At 41.1% G+C, this 19,721-nt stretch overlaps 1 protein-coding gene across 1 annotated transcript; it reads left to right on the forward strand.

Annotated features, from left to right (window-relative positions):
- Positions 1-1,330: 1,330 nt before the first annotated feature.
- On the forward strand, positions 1,331-18,011 carry LOC117959133 (aryl hydrocarbon receptor-like). The gene is made up of 11 exons (XM_034896090.1): positions 1,331-1,676; positions 4,960-5,138; positions 10,371-10,483; positions 10,565-10,654; positions 11,166-11,286; positions 12,616-12,755; positions 14,042-14,244; positions 14,347-14,456; positions 15,055-15,196; positions 15,643-17,148; positions 17,931-18,011. The coding sequence occupies exons 1-10, from the start codon at positions 1,618-1,620 to the stop codon at positions 17,123-17,125; spliced, it is 2,640 nt and encodes an 879-aa protein (XP_034751981.1). The 5' UTR covers positions 1,331-1,617; the 3' UTR covers positions 17,126-17,148; positions 17,931-18,011.
- The last annotated feature ends 1,710 nt before the right edge of the window (positions 18,012-19,721 follow it).

Raw genomic sequence — 19,721 nt, forward strand, 5'->3', positions numbered from 1 at the left:
TTTTAAGTATCAAGCTAGAAAAGTTAGATTCTGTACAAATGTAAACAAAATCATGCATTTTGGTCATTTTTAATAAATAATATTTGGTGATTGAAAAGCTGCATAAGACTTCCTCGAGGACTCCTTTTTAAATGTGAGGTACTTTCACTGCACTTAATTAGTAAAAAAGAAATAGGTAGCTTAAGTTAATGTACTTAGTTACTTTCCACTACTGCTAAAAACACTTACTCAAGTTACTTCAGTACATTTCTGAGGTACTTGTACTGCCCATTTCATGCTACTTTATACTTTTACCTCACTTAGTTACTGTGCAGAATCAGATTATAAACCCAAAATCACTTATTATATATTATTAAAGCTTTGCCTATCTGATAATAGTACATAAAGCGATACCTTTATCAGGTGCAATGTTTAAGTGATGAACACATTAATCCATCAATAATTAATCCATAATATATATTATTCTGAAATTGGACATTCTGCATACTAAGTACTTTTACTTTTGGTAGTTTAAGTATACTTTTCTATATGTGTGTGATATTTGTATGTTGTTTGTGTGTGTTTTTAAACACTATTTTGTTTTACTTCATTTGTACTTCTTCCAACAGCAGTACTTTTTTTATTTGTCTCTGCACGCCCCCTGTGATAACTCTACCTGACACTAGATGGCGTAACAGGTTACTCTGTTTAAAACAGTCTGTGTTTACACAACATTTTTCAGGTAAAAAACCCCAGCAGTGTCAGAAAACGATGGAAAGTTGAGCTGCTGTAACTTTATGTCTAATCTTTCTTATAAAAATTGAAAATGAACACTTTTATTTTACCCTCATTTGATGTTTTTGGCACATTTTCTGACGTTTTTGTCCCTTTTTCGACATTAAGACGCAGTTTTTTTGCCAATAGTTTCACTAACCTTTGGAATTCATGGTGAGTATATTTAATTTAGAGGGAATTATACCTAAATTTTAAATTACTAATATTAGAGAAAACCATTTCAATTCTTTCAAATGCTATACAATTGGATACCCAAAATTCAATGAAAGTAGCAGTCAAGTACTTGCAATTGTACTTATTTTTGGGGTAATATGGTTGAAAAGAACCCATAATATTTATATATAAATTATATAATATATATAAGGACAACATGGGGGTTAAGTAGACAAAGTACAATTACGTGTACAGTTTGTGTATTTCACACTCACAGCTGAGGACAAGGACACAAAGATGACGCTTTACACCAATCATGAAGGATTAGACAGAACCCGTGATGCTACAGTGGATTTGATTGGCTGATGCAGGAGCAGACAAAACAAACGCGCTTGGGCGCACGGGGCGGACTGGCGTGCGTTTGCTGCTGTACTTCCTTCTGAAAAGTTTGCGACTTTTTAAAGAGCTTTTGACCGGCTGCGTAGTGCTGCCAGACGTCAGGTATCTGGAGTATTTACGCACATCTCCTGTGTCGCAGTGAGCCGAGTTAGAGTTAAATAACAATTTTTTTAAAGGAGGAACCTACTGTACAAGGTGTGTCTGGAGATTTTGAAAATGAAAGTTTAAAAAAAAAAATGCTTTCTGTTTGTTTTTTAAAGACAAAGTTGAGTCTGAAACTTGAGCGACACTATGCTGGGGAATGGTCGAGTGTACGCGGTGAAGAGCAGGAAGAAGCCCGTTCAGAAAAGGTGTGTTTTCATGTTATGAAACGTTATATTTTGTTGTATTAAAGGCTATGCGCAGGTCAGAGGGGTTATAGGACGGGTCACTGCGGGCCGATGGACCAATCAGCCATCAGCACCTTATTAATTAATGAACGATTATTAGTAGTCGTAGTAGTTGGTTGTAATACATCCCTGAACATTAAACCAGCGTGCTTCCACAAAGTCAGGCAGGTTGTTGTTTTAGCATTACGTTAGATTTTTAGGGGGGGGGCGGGGTTCACCTGCAGCAAATGCTGGGGATGACGTCAAGGGCAGAGCCTGTTGTACAGTAAATGTGGAAGCAGGGGCGATTCTAGACCTTTAGGGGGGCTCAGCCCTTAAAGACAATATGACATGGTTACAGTGGCTTGCAAAAGCTTTGACGCCCCTGCTAAACTAATCCTGGCACTTTATAAGTCACAGTCATAACGACCAATTTGACACAGTATTTTATCAATTCAGAAATGTTAATTGCTTAGGCTTCAATTTGGGTTCTAATCGGCAACATGAAATCACCAACTTCTTCTTCTCTGGGGACCACCAACGTAAAACTTCAAAACCGCACTCCTGCGCTCCCCCTGGCGGATTAGACAGAGACTGCGCCAAAGGCGTCTGGCACAACCACATCCGATTGGCCAGCACTAGTTTCTGTTAACCCTGTCCTAATCCGGGTTACAGGTGCGTAGCATCAGCGACAGACACAGGAAAATAATTTTTTAATTGCCAATGGTTGAAAGAACACAAATGAACAAGAAAGAAAGACAACACAAGCAGAGCAGCACTTATCACACAACAAGACATACAGCACAGAACCAAAAACTGAAGCTGTCAAATACATCTAGTGGGAGTAAAACGTTCAATATTTGCCTCTGAAATGTTGTGGAGTAGAAGTACGAAGTAGCAATATTTATTGATTATTATAATTGAAATTTTCATGTAAAAACCTTCAGCTTCACAAATGTGAAGAATTGCTGCTTTTCATAATTGAATAATCTTGAGGTTACGCAACTATTTTCATTAGCGATTATTCTGCCCGTTATTTTCTCAATTCATTGTTTTGTTGATTAAATGTCAGAAAATAGTGCTCTGTGTATGTTCCTAGAGATCAAGATGACATCTTTACATTGTACGTTTCATCTTACCATCATGTATGACAAAGAAGAGCATCACATTTTCACATTTAAGAAGCATCAAAATATCGAGATTTACGAGCTACCTATTCCTATGATTTGTCATGACTACACTTCATTCATTTACTCCCCGAGCTCTGTCTTTAGCTGTATTTTTCACAGTGGGAAACGAGGGCTGTTATTCAAGATATTACATGTCTTAAATGTACAATATGCAACTTGTGAACGCAGCACATGGTAGTAACTTTAAGTCGGGTCGATTGATCACTATCACATCAATAAATCAGGTCTCTACTGTATTACTGAGTTGCAAAGTGGTACGTATGTAAAAAAAAAAAGCTCTGTATTACTGTTACTGAGTATAATTCTTTGACATTGTACGATTTACAATTACCCTTGAATGTATCATCTGGGGGTTTTGCAGGTAGTTAGAGTAACTCGAGGGTGAAAGGAAATATATACAACGCCGTTACAGATTTCTCTGGGTTTAACATAGTTGGAAACATTTGGGATAATGTTAAGTACACCACTCAACAAAATATATGGAGTAGGTATAGTTGTTTTTAGACATTTTAATGCAAATTATGTTACATAAACAGTATGTTCCTTTAGTAGTCTCCTTTTTACTCTGAATTCTGATGTTTTCCTCCTGATTTTTCTTATCTCTCTTGCTGTGTTTCATCTCCATTTTCCTGCCTGCAGAGTGTGGTTGTCTCTCCTCTTCTCTCCATCTCTCTCCTCCATCTCATTCCTCAGATCTCTCTGTGTTCAGTCAGGGCCGCCTCATGTCCTGACGTGTTGATGAAGAAGCACATGGTGGTAGTTTGTAGTAATGCTGGCACGGGCCAAGACACTTGTGTTGTCTCAAAATCATGAACTATCTGTATTGTTTGGCCATGTTTATCTGTCATCATCCCATTTTGTTCCACACAGAAATATCTAAACAGTGTTTGGATGGATTATTGCTATTTTGTGCAGACAATCACAAAGGGCAGCAGCTCAGCGAATCATAGCCACCTAAAAAAGTCACCATCAGTTTTATTGAATGCTATATTTGAAATATTTTCACCACTTTACCTTGCTGTCGGACAGCCCCTAGTCTCGCCCTCCCCCACACAGCATCCCGGGATGGGGGAAAAACTTGCTCTGGTTTATTGGCATTCTATTTAAACCAATCACAATTTTTTTGGACAGCGCTTAGCACCAGACGGAGCACAGTGCCTCTGCACAACAGCCTCAGGAAGGAACTTGTTTTGGTGGAACCTAAAACAAGGTGGAAGATATAGACTAGACACCCCTTTACTACGGGGAACTGAAGCCACGAACATTTCACCTCGCAGGACATGGGAGTTGCTGCTCTACCGCTGCCTCCATCGGTTGTATTTTAAAAGATTAGTTCGAAAACTACCTGATCGAGGCACCAGCGACTCCTGTGTTCTGTGTGGTAAAATAAGTGTTTTTTTGTCCAAGGAGTCTGGTGCCTTAGATTCCATGTCTATACTCCTGTCTGCTTCTCCAAACTGGGGGCATCTACTGCAGCTAATACACTAACTGTAGAGACGTAAGACATACCACCACACTTTAAAATATCCAAGCTATCCCTTCAAATAACAGTACTTGTGTAAATGTATTTAGATTCAATCCTCTGCTGATTTCCACTGATTTCCACTTAAATTTGTGGACATCATTTCAATAAGGAATTTTCAGTAAATCTGATATTTCCAAACACAGAGTGTGAAACCCACATTTCTCTCTATTTCTGGGGTTTCCAGTGTAGTAATGACAAAAGCATGAACCACACTTTCAGGCCTCTTAAAACCAGGAAGTTGCAGCTTCATGTGATGTGGTTCACAGTGTATTTAGGTAAAAACCCACATTGTCTTTTTGAACTTCAAACACCAGGCGCATTGTTGTTGTCATGAACAGGAACTGTCAGCGCGTCAGTATCTCCTACATCGACGCATGCAGACGTTCAGATGCGAGCTTGTTACAGGATATGTAAAGTTGACCTCGAGCCACAAACTCCCACTTCAATTCAAGATGGAAATTCCAAGTCTGTGTGGAGGATTGTCGAGCTGAGCAAACATGTTTTAGCAAGCAAGCATCAGTGAACCTCTTTGTCATGTGTGTCATTTCAGTGTGAAGCCTCCGCCCTCGAAGACCAATCCGTCTAAACGCCACCGGGACCGTCTGAACGGAGAGCTGGAATGCCTCAGCAGCATGCTGCCGTTCTCCGACGAGTTCAGAAGTCACCTGGACAAACTCTCTGTGCTCCGGCTCAGTGTGGGATACCTGAAGGTTAAGAGTTACTTCCACGGTCAGTGCACGCTAACTCATAGTTTAGTGGGAATAGGGTTGTATGAAACTTGCGTAGGTGTGTGAAATATTGAAAGTGGGAGACAGGATGTGTGGGATCCGTGTGTCAGGTGAGCAGGTATGCAGCTCCAGACATTTTTGTGGCTGAGATGAGAGAGTTTGAGATGTCAAAGAGGGAACTTGACACTGTTAATAATGAATAGTCTCCCTGCTGGGAGGGGGAAAGGAGAGCGTGTTGCAGGGGCAGATTGGAGTCTATGCAAAGGAACATGAGACAGGCAGACGGGACTTCTGATGCTGATCAAACACACATACACACACACACATACAGTATGTGTTTCACACTGATTTGCATTGTCTTAAAGGGCAACGCCATCACAAATCTCTAAATTTACTGACACTGAACCAAAGTCCATGGCAATCCATTAAATAGTTGAATAGAAGAAAAGTCAGGTGATAATCAAAGGGAATGAATGCATGTAATAGAAATCAAGACACTCCATGTAATAGTTGTTCAGATATATCAGTCTGGTCTGCTTGAGCTGCTAACTAGCTAAAATCACTGTCTACCAGGAATTCTTCAAGATGAAAGCGTTGCAGTTTTCATTGTTTTTCAGAAAGTACCTCTCTGAGGCCTCCTGAATGTTCCATCTAATCTTCCACCGCAGTTTCCTCTGATTGTGGAGGATGTTCGTTCAGAGTCTCATGTTTAGGCCCTTTATGTGTCCGCAACACAAAACCTTCATGCAGTCCTCAGGCAAATATTTCATACCTGTTATTAACTGATAGTTAATGTGTGTTTGGATGTTTTGAATGTGTTGTTACATCCAGAAGAGGGAACAAAAACAGGAAGGGATAAGTTATCAACGTTAAAGTGTAAGACAAAAATAAATCTCGCTTTATGTGACACCTCAAGATATCCAAAAAAACAAATATCAGACTTAACATTTTCATTTTCCTGAGCATAAATAGGATTCCTCTTCATCTAAATCAAGTTAGAAAAAGTGAGATTGTAGTCTCAATTTTAGAGTTTTTATGTGAAGCTATTTTGATAACTCTGGTGTTGTTTACATGTCGGGTACGTCCTTGACCGTTGCAGCACGCTGTGTTGTTGGTTTGGAGGCTGTTGTCGGGCTGAACACAGAGCACGCTGTTGTCGGGGAAACACAGTCCGACTGCGTGTGTGCACACTGAGACGGAAGCACTGGCAACACACTGCAGTGAATCAGCCTCTCTGGGAGGGAGCAAGCTGGCATGCAGACACCAGGACTCATAGCATGAATTTAAAAAGAGGGAGGTTTTTCACTTATTCAACCCCCCCAAAAAATGAAAGAATGGGCGCCCGGCTAGCTCACCCGTGGAGGGCGCGCCCGTATCTAGAGGATCACTCCTCGACGCAGCGGTAGAGGGTTCGACTCCGACCTTTTGCTGCATGTCATTCCCCTTCATGTCTTCAGCATGAAGACATTTTGATTTACAAAATATGCAACAAACATCATAAAGAGGTCAACTAAACAGAAACACAAACACTATACCCACTAAACTACAGAGAGAGCTAAATATTTTGATTATTGTGCATGAAACTAATGTTCATCATCATTTATTGCACAAGTTCATCAGTTCAACAAACTAAATGAGGAGACAATGAACTATGAAGACAACCAAGGTGTGTGTGTGAGGGCAGGAAGGTTGATCACAGACTAGTCTGTTGTTTCTTTAAGTGATTGGGTCCCAGGTGATGCTTCTGCCATCACCTGGAGTTACCATGGTGAACCCCTGTCACCTTAGCAACGTGCCCAGAGTCTGACTTGCTGAGGATGTCTGACACCACAGGGAGGGTTTAAGCAGGTTGTTCCTCTCTGCTTCCAGTGTTTGTCGATAATGAGGTTGCAGCGAGGTCAGCACCGCCGTTAACTCGGTCTCCATCTGCGTTTTCCTGCTCCGCTAAGTCCTAAACGGGCTAGAGCTGCTGCTCAGGCTTCTATACAGGCAATGGCTGCTTAATTTGGACAGTTATTAATATATTAGTGTAGTTTCAGGAGGCTGGACGTGGAAGTAAATACCTTAAGGTAGCAGAAATGCTGCAAAAATTCTCCTGATTATGTATTTTTAGGTTATTTGTTTCCACACATGCAGCATGTTCAGTGGTGAAAATAAGTTACTTACGTACAATTTTGATGCCCAAAATGTAATTTACTTAATAAAATACATATACTGCTAGGATATTTTTAGAGGGAAATATTAAAATTTTTACTGCATGACATTTGTCTGACAGCTTTTCATTATAAAATGCTATATTTTTAACAACCAAATTATATAATATACATTGTTACTTTCTGCCACTGCCCAACTTAGTTTGGCTCAGCCCTATGAAGCGTTTTACAGTTTCTCAGCTTATTATTTTGGAGCACATCTACTATTTGGTGTCACTTTCACTGCTCAGCAGCAGTTTTCAGAAAAAATCTTTAAAGACCAAAGTTCCAAGTTACACTGAAGACTTTTGAGACACTTAGAATAATAATCTGAGTCTGTCAGTGACAAAACAAGCACTGTTTTAAAAGGTAATACGAGTTGGAAAATTGCCCTATTAACTTAGATTGTAGTTGCCAACTGCAGCCATCTCACATAAAACTGGACGAGTGTCAAAGATTGTTGTTCCTAACAGTCCCTTAGACACAAAAACATAGAAAAATAGCAGGTTGAAAAATAACAAAAAGTAGTTATCCTTCATCTCAAAAGAAAGTGACAAGTGAGTGACATCCAGCAGAACTTTTAGCAGCACTGGAAATATCCAGTAAATGAACCATCATCGATATAGACGAGGCGGGCACCAACAGGCAGACATTGGAAACAACACGCAGTCAGTCTTATCTGTTCTGTAGGCTGCCATGCCTCTCAGTGACAGTCCCACCTCGCCCTCAACCCAAGCAAATAAATCTCTCATCTTACTTTTCACCATTTTTGTTCTTTCTCCAAAAGTATTTTCTGTATTTTAAACTTAGAAATCCATGATTTTTAACCTCACATGTCAGACAGTCTGCTTCATGTTTACACCGGGAACACTCATGCCCAATGTGTGTGAATGCATTGATATGGATGGAGATCTGTCACTGAGCAGAACGAGGGACTCAAATGCAGTTTAGTGAAAGGTATATATTGAGGGAAGAAGGCAGAGTGTGGGAGCGGGGAGGCGGACACCGGGAACAGGGAGGCCGAGGACCGGGGGACAGGAGAGGCTCGGGAACCAGGTGAGAGAACCGAGAGATGGACCGCGGGAGAAACCGGGAGCCGGGACTGAAGAGGAGCCAAGAACACGAAGAGCTTCAGAGCGACGGGGAGACGCGGGTATGAGGAGCTGAGAGGGATGATGATGATGATGAGGAGGGGGGCGTTGTGGAAGGAGGGCCGGGGTCTGAAGCCAGCTGACCCGAGAGAAGTAACACTAAAAAAGGAAACACAAGGAAGGTAAGTAGGCCCACAGAGAATACACAAGGAACACAAGGAATTGCTTTGGCTGCCGGAGTACGCTGACGACGTTCACCCACGTAGCTGAAACATCGACTAGGTGAAGAGAGGGTGAAGAGCCGGGGTAGATATATACGGAGGTTGATGATGATGGCAGACAGGTGGGAACGGCGGGAGCAGGTGATGACTGGTAGGTGTGACAACGAGGATCCATGACTGCAGATGGGAGGCAGGTGTGAGTGATCAGCTGGCTTCAGACAAGAGAGAGGGGAAAGAAAACTAAACAAACAAAAGGACAAGGCAGGACGACAGAAAATAAAGTAAAAATAATAACAATTTAATAAAAACTCACGGCCAGCTGGACCCCAACCATGAAAGAGATTAGTACTGATCCTGGAGTATTTGAAAAAAGTTTCTACATGACAAATGTGGGTTTTTTAACCCATGTGTTGTCTTCCCGTCAACCATGAAAAAGAAGAAGGTTTTTCTTAAACACTAGTATCGCTTTTTCCCAACATTTTTGACACTTTTTTAGAAAGGGGGGGGGGGGGACTAAAAGAAAATACAGAAAATTTGTCAGAGACATCAGATAAGTGACTAACTTGGAAAAAAGTGACAAAAACATCAGAAAAAGCTTCTCAGAGAAAAAAAGCAACAGCAAAACATCCACAAAAACAGCAGAAAAAGCCACTAAAGTGTCAAGAAAGACCACCAAAGTTTTAAAATGTTGAGCCAGAAAAACAACAAGTTGCATGGTGGTTTTCAGTCTGAAGGGTAACTGGTCTCCAGCCCCCTTCTCTCTCCAGGCCCACGTCTTTGGCGAGTTGTACTGACTCTGCGTGTGAACCCTCTTCCTTTAAAACGCCACACAGCTGAGCAGAGGAGAGAGAGAGGGAGGGAGGGAGGGAGGGAGGGAGGGAGGGAGAAGAGGATGGAAGTATAGGCAGTAGGTGAGAAGGGAGGCCAGATTCAAGTTAAATCAGTCTTTTCATTACAACTGTAGAACATTTCATTAGAACATTTTGTTTTACAACTTTTCGAGGTTGCACCATTTTGGGTATCACTCTGAGCTTACCACTAGCCAACATGTTTGACGTGTTGAATTTGAGGGGGGACGAGAGGCAGATCCAGAGGGTTTGTTTTAAAAAGGGGAGGGAAAATGTGCCATAGATTCTTTACTGAAAGGAAAGGAAAGGTAGACAAGATTTAGCTTGAAGACATTTATTTTGAACACAACAGAAAACATGCTGTTAAATATCCCGAGGCCCCGGAGTACTTGTCCAAGATTTTAACTCGGTGCGTTCTTCAAATCAACTGGTTTTAGAAGAGTCCAGTTATAACCGGGGGTGATCAGGATTTTGCAGTTGCTGCCTCGAGACACGTTACCACCTATTCAAACTATTACAGATGTAGCTGTTTTCAGGTCTAAACTAAAAACCTATATGTTAAGAATGACTTTTAATACAGTGTTGTGACAATTTCCCTCTCTTGTTGCTATGCAACCTTTTCTGATTTTACAGTTTTCTTTGTTTCCTTCATTTTTTATTGCATGAGATGTTGTTTTATTCATGGCTTTTCATGGGAAGCACTTTAAATACCCGCTGGTTGCAGTAAAGATTTATATAAATACATTTTGATTGCTTGTTGATTGATTTATTGATATGTCAACACAATGGAACAAGAATTTTGAACCTGGTAGTTGAGTTCACTTTCTTTCCTTTTGGTAGCTTCAGAAACCTAAAAATCTGTAATGTCTTGTGTATTGCAGCTGCGCTCCAGAAGCACGCTAGGCCGGCTCCTCTTGCGTCTGCAAACGGCAGAAGTGGCCCGTCGGTGTCTCTGGATGGAGTCAGGTTCTCAGAGGGGGAACTGCTTCTCCAGGTACAGCAACATAACACCAGATTACAAGCATGCATGCAGTAGATGTGCGTCTGTAATTTTGTATTTCCTATTTTTGCAAAGGCTTTAAATGGCTTTGTGTTGGTCGTGACGAGCGACGGCACGATCTTTTACGCTTCCCCGACCATCCAGGACTTCCTCGGCTTCCATCAGGTAAAAACTGTGACACCAAACACATATGAATATCTTTATCTGTACCAGTGATGGAGGAAGTATTCAGAGGCTTTACTTAAGTAAAAGTACAGACGTACAAAAGTATTGACAAAAAAAGTGTACTTAAAATATCAAAAGTAAGTGAACTGGTCCTGCAGCGTGCAGGACCAGTGTTCCATTTTATTCAGTATTATTTATTACTGTGCAGCTCTTTTCATTTTAATATGTACACAATCTTTTTTAAATATGTTTTTTTATATTGTTTATTATATATCTGTTTTATATTTATGATTCTTGACTTTTGCTGTACTTATATTTTTTTATGCATCAAAATACCAGATGACTTGTATATTAAAACCTAAAAAAAAATCTTATTAATTTATAATTGTCAGACAAAGTGCATTAAAAAAGCACAATATTTTCCTGGAGAATGTAGTAAAAGTATAAAGTATAAAGTAGCATAAAACAATATGTAAAAGTTGTATTTGTGTAAACTCTGTCCCTTTCTCAGTCAGATGTGGTCCAGCAGAGCGTTCATGAGCTCGTCCACGTGGACGACCGAGAGGAGTTCAGGTGTCAGCTCCACTTCGCCCTCAACCCCGGCGACACACACTCAGACAGCAGAGCACAAGGTGGGACTTCAACCTGAAACACCTAGAGACCCGGTTTTAATCAGCTGTCATCTCTAGTTCAACCTGAAACACCTAGAGACCCGGTTTTAATCAAGTGTCATCTCTAGTTCAACCTGAAACACCTAGAGACCCGGTTTTAATCAGCTGTCATCTCTAGTTCAACCTGAAACACCTAGAGACCCGGTTTTAATCAGGTGTCATCTGTAGTTCATCCTGAAACACCTAGAGACCCGGTTTTAATCAGCTGTCATCTCTAGTTCAACCTGAAACACCTAGAGACCCGGTTTTAATCAGCTGTCATCTCTAGTTCAATCTGTAACACCTAGAGACCCGGTTTTAATCAGGTGTCATCTCTAGTTCAACCTGTAACACCTAGAGACCCGGTTTTAATCAGCTGTCATCTCTAGTTCAATCTGTAACACCTAGAGACCCGGTTTTAATCAGGTGTTATCTCTAGTTCAACCTGTAACACCTAGAGACCCGGTTTTAATCAGGTGTCATCTCTAGTTCAACCTGAAACACCTAGAAACCCGGTTTTAATCAGATGTGGGACTCGGCTTGTGAAAGTGAAAGCAATGTCTTTTTGCCAAATGCAAGGTCTCTGAGCTAGAGTCCAAGTCAAGTCTCTGAGCTAGAGTCCAAGTCAAGTCTGTGAGTGAGAGTTCAAGTCAAGTCTCTGAGCTAGAGTCCAAGTCAAGACACAAGTCTCTGAGCTAGAGTCCAAGTCAAGTCTGTGAGTGAGAGTTCAAGTCAAGTCTCAAGTCTCTCAGCTAGATTTCAAGTCAGGTCTCAAGTCTCTGATCTAGAGTCCAAGTCAAGTCTCTCAGCTAGAGTCTAAGTCAAGTCTCTGAGCTAGAGTCTAAGTCAAGTCTCTGAGCAAGAGTCCAAGTCAAGACTCAAGTCCAGATATTTTTTATTCAGTTTTTTTTGTTTGGGCCTTGTTGTATGAAGTTTTTAAGTGAAAGCTTCTGATGAAAGGCCCAGCAGCTTCCGGTGCGTTTGTTGTCCTCTCCCGCGTGTGGCCGCGTGCGGCAGATTCGTTACGTCTTACTTAGGTAGCAGCTCACCAGACATTTCATAAACCATTGTTTGATTGTTATGATTGTGATTAATCAAGGCTCTAATAAGAACATATTTTACATGTAATGATGAAGTGTCTGTGTACAAAGCAAACATCTGGGTCTGTGTTTAATACTACTCAGACACACAGAGATACAGTACTTGTCTTATATGGAGATGTAAAGGCATCTCCATATAAGACAAAAGACAGATTAGGTCGGATGTAGTTTACAAACACCCCAGTTTGAGATTAATGTTGTTTCTCTGCAGATGGGCAGTCGAGCAGGAAAGCTGCGAGCAGCTCTACGAGCATGTTGCCTCAGTACATCCCTCCAGAGAACTCCTCTTTCATGGAAAGAAGCTTCTGCTGTCGCCTTCGCTGCCTCCTGGACAACACCTCTGGGTTCCTGGTAACGTAATCGAAGCGTTTGTTAAACTCAGAGTCTGCAGCTCTGTGACGCTGAGGCACTGCAGAGCTTTTGGCTAAATGCTAACATGATTAATAATTAAGGTAAATTAGACTTTAAATTAGATTAGATTTACTACCGCAACAAGTGGCGAGAGGTGTACAGCGAACACAAACTAAAAACATTACCCAGAATTAGAGTTGCAACAATTAGTCGACTAATCAATTAGTTCATTGATAGTAAAGTAATCTCCAAATAATTTTGGTAATCTGTTAATCATAGAAAATGCTGTTTTCAGCCTCTTAAATAGGGAGGTTTCCTGCACTATATCATATTTAGCTGAACATATTTGGGTTTTGGACAAAAGAAGTCATTAAAGACATCAGCTTGGACTTTGCATGGACAGATTTCTCTATTTTCTGACAATTTATAGACCAATCGATTAATTGATTAATCGAGAAAACAATTGGCAGATCCAAAGTACCAAAAGTTAACGTACTCATGGTAAGAACCAAAATGGCTCTTACAATGAGTACTTTTACTTTTGGTACTTTAAGTACATTTGGATGCTTAAATGTTTGTACTTTAATACAATTCTCATTTCAATGTTGTGTCTTAACTGAGTTTTTCTACACTGTGGTATTGCTGCTTTTTCTGAGTACTCCTCATTTTTTTCATTTAAGATCTTAAGAACAATTACAAGCAAAAACTGGGACATAAAACCGCGTCCCAGGGCCAAAAATATAGAGAAAAGACGGAAGGGAGTGAAACATAAAAAGAACGCAACAGAAAGCGTGACGTCCACAGCTTATATAATAAATAATACATGCAGAAAACAGACATTAACGAACACATACACATACACATAAACAGACAGACACACACACACACACACACACACACACACACACACACACACACACACAAACACACACACACACACACACACACACACACACATAGACACAAGACAAGGGACCAATCACATACACAAACAGAAGTAAAGGCTGTAGCACAAATTTACATGAAGGATTTCAAGGACTCAGTGATGTTGAGCCAAGTGTCCAGAGTCTTTCCTCAGACTCTATTAATGTAAATTACCATTTAGTCTTGACGGGGGTCATGAAACCCCCAACATTTCATGACCACCTATCCACTAATTGTTGAGATATTTCAGTGGTGATCCAAAGTGGTGGGCAGACGTTTGCCACACACAAAGCCTTGCTGCTTGCATCACTCCATATCTTTGTTGATATGCATGAATTTAACTAAGTCTCCTTCACTTCCAGGCTCTAAACTTCAACGGACGTCTGAAGTACCTCCATTTGCAGAGAAACCCTGGGGCAGATGGGAGCGCTGCTCCTCCTCAGCTGGCTCTGTTTGCCATCGCCACTCCTCTGCAGCCTCCTTCAGTCATGGAGATCCGGACTAAGACTCTCATCTTCCAGACTAAACACAACATGGACTTTGCTCCTGTGGGCATAGACGCCAGGTTGGCATCTCTGATGAATCTCTTTAATGTAGTTTAAAATGTTAAATGCTATCCATACCAGATTATATCACTGTCTTTCTTTGTGGGTTCTTTTCTTTTTAGAGGTAAACTGGTTTTAGGATATTCTGAGACAGAGTTGGTCACAACAGGCTCGGGCTATCAGTTCATCCACGCTGCTGACATGATGTACTGCGCCGACAACCACCTTAAGAGTGAGTAATCCTACAACACTTTGAAACCACGCACTTTATACCTCTCAGTAGGGCTGGGTATGGCCTAATGTATGTTTGGATGTGAATGGAGGAATGAATGTACTTTTTTAAGTGAATGTCTAGATTTTTATGAATGGATGAATGAAATTGTTTTTTGAGTTCATTGGGTGGTTGTAAGGCTTTTATCTTATTTTAGTATAGAAAATGGTCATTTGTAATCTACAATTTGCACTGCTCTTTGAGTAGCCCATATGTTTACTGTACATTTGTCTTTTAATTGTTTTAACCCTGTGCTTGTTGTTGTGTGTATGTTGTAACTCTTGCAACAGTGTTACTCAGTGTCAAAAACAAATGTTTCCTTAGGGAGACTAATAAAGATACTTTGACTTTCCCTGCCTTTAAAGCAGTGTGTGTGTGTCACGTGATGCCCTTATACATCCCCGGTGAAATGGCATATATTAAAAGATTGATTTCAGGATTTTATTAATTGTTATCAGATCACTCAAAGAAAGATGGATTTTAATTGGTGAATCGATTATTTTAACCCAGGCCTACCTCTCAGTGCTGTTATTAACCTGACTGCCATCCCCGTCCTCAGTGATGAAGACTGGAGACAGCGGCTTCACCTTCTTCAGGCTGCTGATCAAAACAGGACACTGGTTGTGGGTTCAGGCCAACGCCAGGGTCGTCTTCAAGGACGGAAGACCAGACTTCATCATCGCTCGTCAGAAAGCCCTCACGTGAGCGTCAGCTTCTCATCTTTTGCTCTAATTGTTCAAGGGCATAATTTCCACACAGGACTTTCTTACTAAAATCTCTCTGAATTTTGTCATCTTGAACTTATAGTGCCCAACTATGTTTTAGAGTTACGCTTAAATGTCCGTTACATTCATAATTTGATACAAAGCTAATGACGCATATCAGCTCTGCAAAACTCTCTCTATGTTTCTCATTATGGCTTTGTTTACAAAATGTCCACTTGTTTAGATGACTAAAAGTCCTTCATGTTCCTTTCTTTTTTTTTGTCTAAAAACAATTGTCAGGCGCTCAAATGAGGATTGAAACATTTTTTGCTTAATTGTGATCATTCCTTGTCTTTGAGCTTAATTTACCCTTAATGTAAGCATTTAACAGTATTTTTGGCATTTATATAAATCTTTGCTGTTTGCCCTCTATTTTTTTGTAGAAACGAAGAAGGAGAGGAACACTTGCACCAGAGAAGAAAGCAGCTCCCTTTCAACCTCACCACCGGAGAAGGTGTCCTGTACGACGTTTCTCTGGAATCCATCACTGGTCCCTCTGGCTCAGGTGCGCCGGGCCCCACAGTGCCCGCAACAGAGAAACCTTTGGACCCCGCCTCCCTCCTGGGATCCCTTCTCAGGCAGGACCAGTCTGTTTACACCCAGCCACCTAAACCCAGTCCCCCCCTCCCAATCTTCACTCAAATAGGGGACCCTGATTTTGAACAACCGCAGTCGTCCTTGGAGCAAGCCTTCCTGGACAGCCACGCTCTGCTCAGCGTGCCGAGCCAGATCCAGGCGTCACAGAAGAGGTCTGTCAAGGGGGACCGCACAACAGAGGCCATGATTGACTCGTTGGAGCAGATTTTGGGGGATATTGGGGATGGAGGGATAGAGGGTCTTGAAGTTGAGGAGAGAGAGCTGAGGGACTGGGAGAAGACCCTGGCCAGGATGAATGAAGAGAGGGAAGATGTATCGAGGAAACTGAATCAAATGCTGGCCAATGACGTGTTCTCATATGTGGAGGAGGCTCTGGGGAAAGGGACTGGAGGGTGTGTGCAGGACTTGGATTTTCTGGGTTCAGTTTCTGGGTCGATTAACAGTTCGTCCATCCAAGGACAGCATCCTGGGTCTGGGTTTTCAAAAAATGAGTGCCAGCAAGGGACAGACATAACATCTGGCTTTGCAGAGCACACGCAGCTGGGAGATGGTCCTTGTGGTGTTGGTTGTTTGACTGGACTGAAAAGTCCTTCTCATGTTGTACCTCACCCAGAGTGTCTTAACGCTCACCAGGGACACACCTCTTCTCTGTGGCCTTCAAGCAGCAATTACCACTCTGGCAACCAAATGATTCCAACACAATCCTGCCAAGCTGAAGTGACACAACACTCGTGGTTTCCAGCTGTTCATAACACCAACAACTTCCATAACAGCAGCCATCAATCTGGCTTGAACCAAAGTGTACAATACACGGGTTCACATCAGACTTACATAGGGCCACAGCTTCAGAGCCCATCAGTGTGGCAACAACAGCCGCTGCCACAGAGTTTTCACAATCGCACACTGACACATTCCTCAACCACACCAGGAGGCGTGAACTCAACAGCTCAGTCGTTCCACCCAGAAAAGCAGAGCTTGTACGGCAGCTGCATGTATGAAACAAGGGACGATCGCATACCAAACGCTGCTACTGTTCCTACTGGACAGAACGGGCCCCTCCTGGGACCTTCGTGCTCCGGAGGAAGCACAAGCGCTGCCTTGTCCATGCCCCATCTGGGCATCGCTGTCGGAGTCTTCAACCAGGGGAGGATGCAGTCGTCTGCGGCTGGCTGTACAGATGTGGGCAACATCAGCTCAGTATACCCGAGTGGAGACAACTCTGGCCTGGGAACAACTCCATCAGAATATCCTCCTGAAACCGGATCATAACAGTCAGAAACAATGAAGCTCAGGTTAAAAAAAGACACTGTTATTAGAAACATATTTTTAGGACCATCTGGAAAGAAATGGCTCAAATTTCAGTCTTTATCCAGATGGCTATAGTTTGTCTTGGAAAACACAATATTTAGGCCTCAGGCAGCTCTGGCCTTGTTTTGGTGAGCCTCTCCTCCATCTTGGCTGTACAGCAAAGAAAAGCAGATAGAGAGTTGTAATGTGAAATTTTCTAGACCTCTCATTTACTTCCCTGCACAAGGTTAAGGGGTTGATAGTTGGAGCACTTTCAAGACCTGAATGTGCATGAAACTCACAAAAACAGTTTTAATTTGAATTGCGTTATAAAACATCTGGTTCTTTGATTAAAAGTATTTGTTTTTAGGGGGGCTGTTTGGCAGGTTTTGTTAACTTTTGATAGAACAATGATTGTTTCCAGTCTTTATTAGTAGTCTTTATTATATTATTAAACTTAGCTTATATACTTTATTAAATAAGCTAGTTATCTGGCTGCTGTCTGTAGATTAATATTTACTGTTCCGACACAAAAGTGGTATCTATCTTCTTTAGTTAGAATAAAAACTGTCATAACAAAAACCAAGTAGTTATTGTGAAAAAGTGCGTGTCACATATTTATCAGCAAACCACTCAAATCACCAAAGAGTCTTCACTGATTAGATATCAGATAAAATTTCTCCTCCTCTGATTGTCAGGAGGGATGATAAAGTGGACCTAACCTACAATCTGATCCGTCTGAAGGTTTTAGTTTTCAGGATTATCACAGTACGCTCTTCTTCTACAGATCCCCAAAGTTCCCCCTGAACGGAGCAGTTGACCCGTTTGCCCTCCGTTCCTGCTGGGAGCGTCAACCTTTCCCAAAACATTTTATTTTTTATTTAACCTTTATTTAACCAGGAAAGTCCCGTTGAGATTAAAAACCTCTTTTTCAAGGGAGTCCTGGCCAAGAGGCAAAACACAATCAATTACATTTATAAAAGTTATATAACACAGACCGTTAAAAACTCAGAGCCGCCTCTGCAACTCGCTCAGGGACTCTGACTGGACTGAGAGTTATGCACGGGTATGATGAGGCGTTTCCCTTTTGCAATACTGATATTTTATAGATGTGTCTGCTGTGGCTCAGTGAGAAATATGGACCTTTTCATTTCAAACTAAAATACTTCTGCTGCATTATGGTACTTTTTTCAGAATTTTTGACAGAAATTTTTATCAAACAAACAGAACCAATAATGAGCTTTGCTCACACATTCATGCCGCAAGTAACCAACAATGTGATGAAGTGTCCTGTCAGCTGATTGGAATATGGACCCAACAAGATTTTTGCGAGTGGACTTGAAGAAATCCCGACTACAATCTTTCTATATCACATTAAGTGTGATATAGACTCTTCTTATAGAGGAGCATTTTAACTTTTCCTGTACATCACAATGTGAGTCGGTGAACTGTGTTGTTCTGTAATGTCGAGTTGATTCATTATTAATTGCTAATGTGCAGTTTATATCATTGTGGTTCTTTTTTATTATTATTATTGGGACATTTAAGGGACATTTCTTGCAGGACAGCTGAAAACATGAAAGGGGAGAGAGAGAGGGAATGACATGCAGCAAAGGCCGCAGGTTAGTCAAACCCGCTGTGTCGAGGAGTAAACCTTTATATATGGGCGCGCGATCCACCAGGTGAGCTACCCGGGCACCCTCATTGTGGTTCTTTGAGTGGTTTTTAGGGGACATGTCAAATTCAAGGTTGACTCTAAATCCGGTCATAGACCTTGTATCATTATTAATTTCTTACAGGTTGCTTTAAAAGTAAAGACATGTTTGTAATGTAAAGAAAATGAAGCTTGTTGTAATCAGTGAAAAGGGAGTTTATTTGATTAGCTTTAAAGGATAGGTCCATATCAGTAGAATCAGGTTTTTATATTTTCTGTCTTAAAACAATATTCACATATCCATATGTACTGTATATTGAAACTGTTTTGTTTTTGTCTGCAAAGACAGCTGTGAAACTAAAGATTAAAACGTAGAAACTAATCTTTTCCCAACACTAATACGCAGCTTAAGTATGGAAAGAATTCAGACAGATGTTTTTCACATGTTAGTTACATTTGCCAATTAACTGGCAATTTTAAACGATTTAATATGTCATTTTGTATTGACTTAGCATATACGACATGAAACGCAGTATTGAAATACTGTAGATCTATTTAACCATTTTTCTCTCCCTCACTACCCACTATTGATGTGCCCTTGAGCAAGGCACTTAAATCAAAACAAAAGATAAAATGCAGTTACACTTACATTTTCACCCATAACTTTAAAGGTCCAATATGTAATATATTTACTGTAATAAATCCAAAAATGAACCCGGTGCGTCTTCAGTTATTAAGGAAACATGCTAAGTTGAATTATTATCTTTTCTGACAACAATGCTAATGCCAGTATTTTTGTCACAGTTCATGGAATCGAGGACCCAAACGCAGAGATGAGGCAGGCAGGAGAGAATTTATTGTTGAGGATTTGTTGATAAAAAGAGTCCAAACCAAGACAGGGATCATCGTCCAAAGAGAAAAAGG

The sequence above is a fragment of the Etheostoma cragini genome, chromosome 16, assembly GCF_013103735.1.
Source record: "Etheostoma cragini isolate CJK2018 chromosome 16, CSU_Ecrag_1.0, whole genome shotgun sequence".
NCBI lineage: Eukaryota > Metazoa > Chordata > Actinopteri > Perciformes > Percidae > Etheostoma > Etheostoma cragini.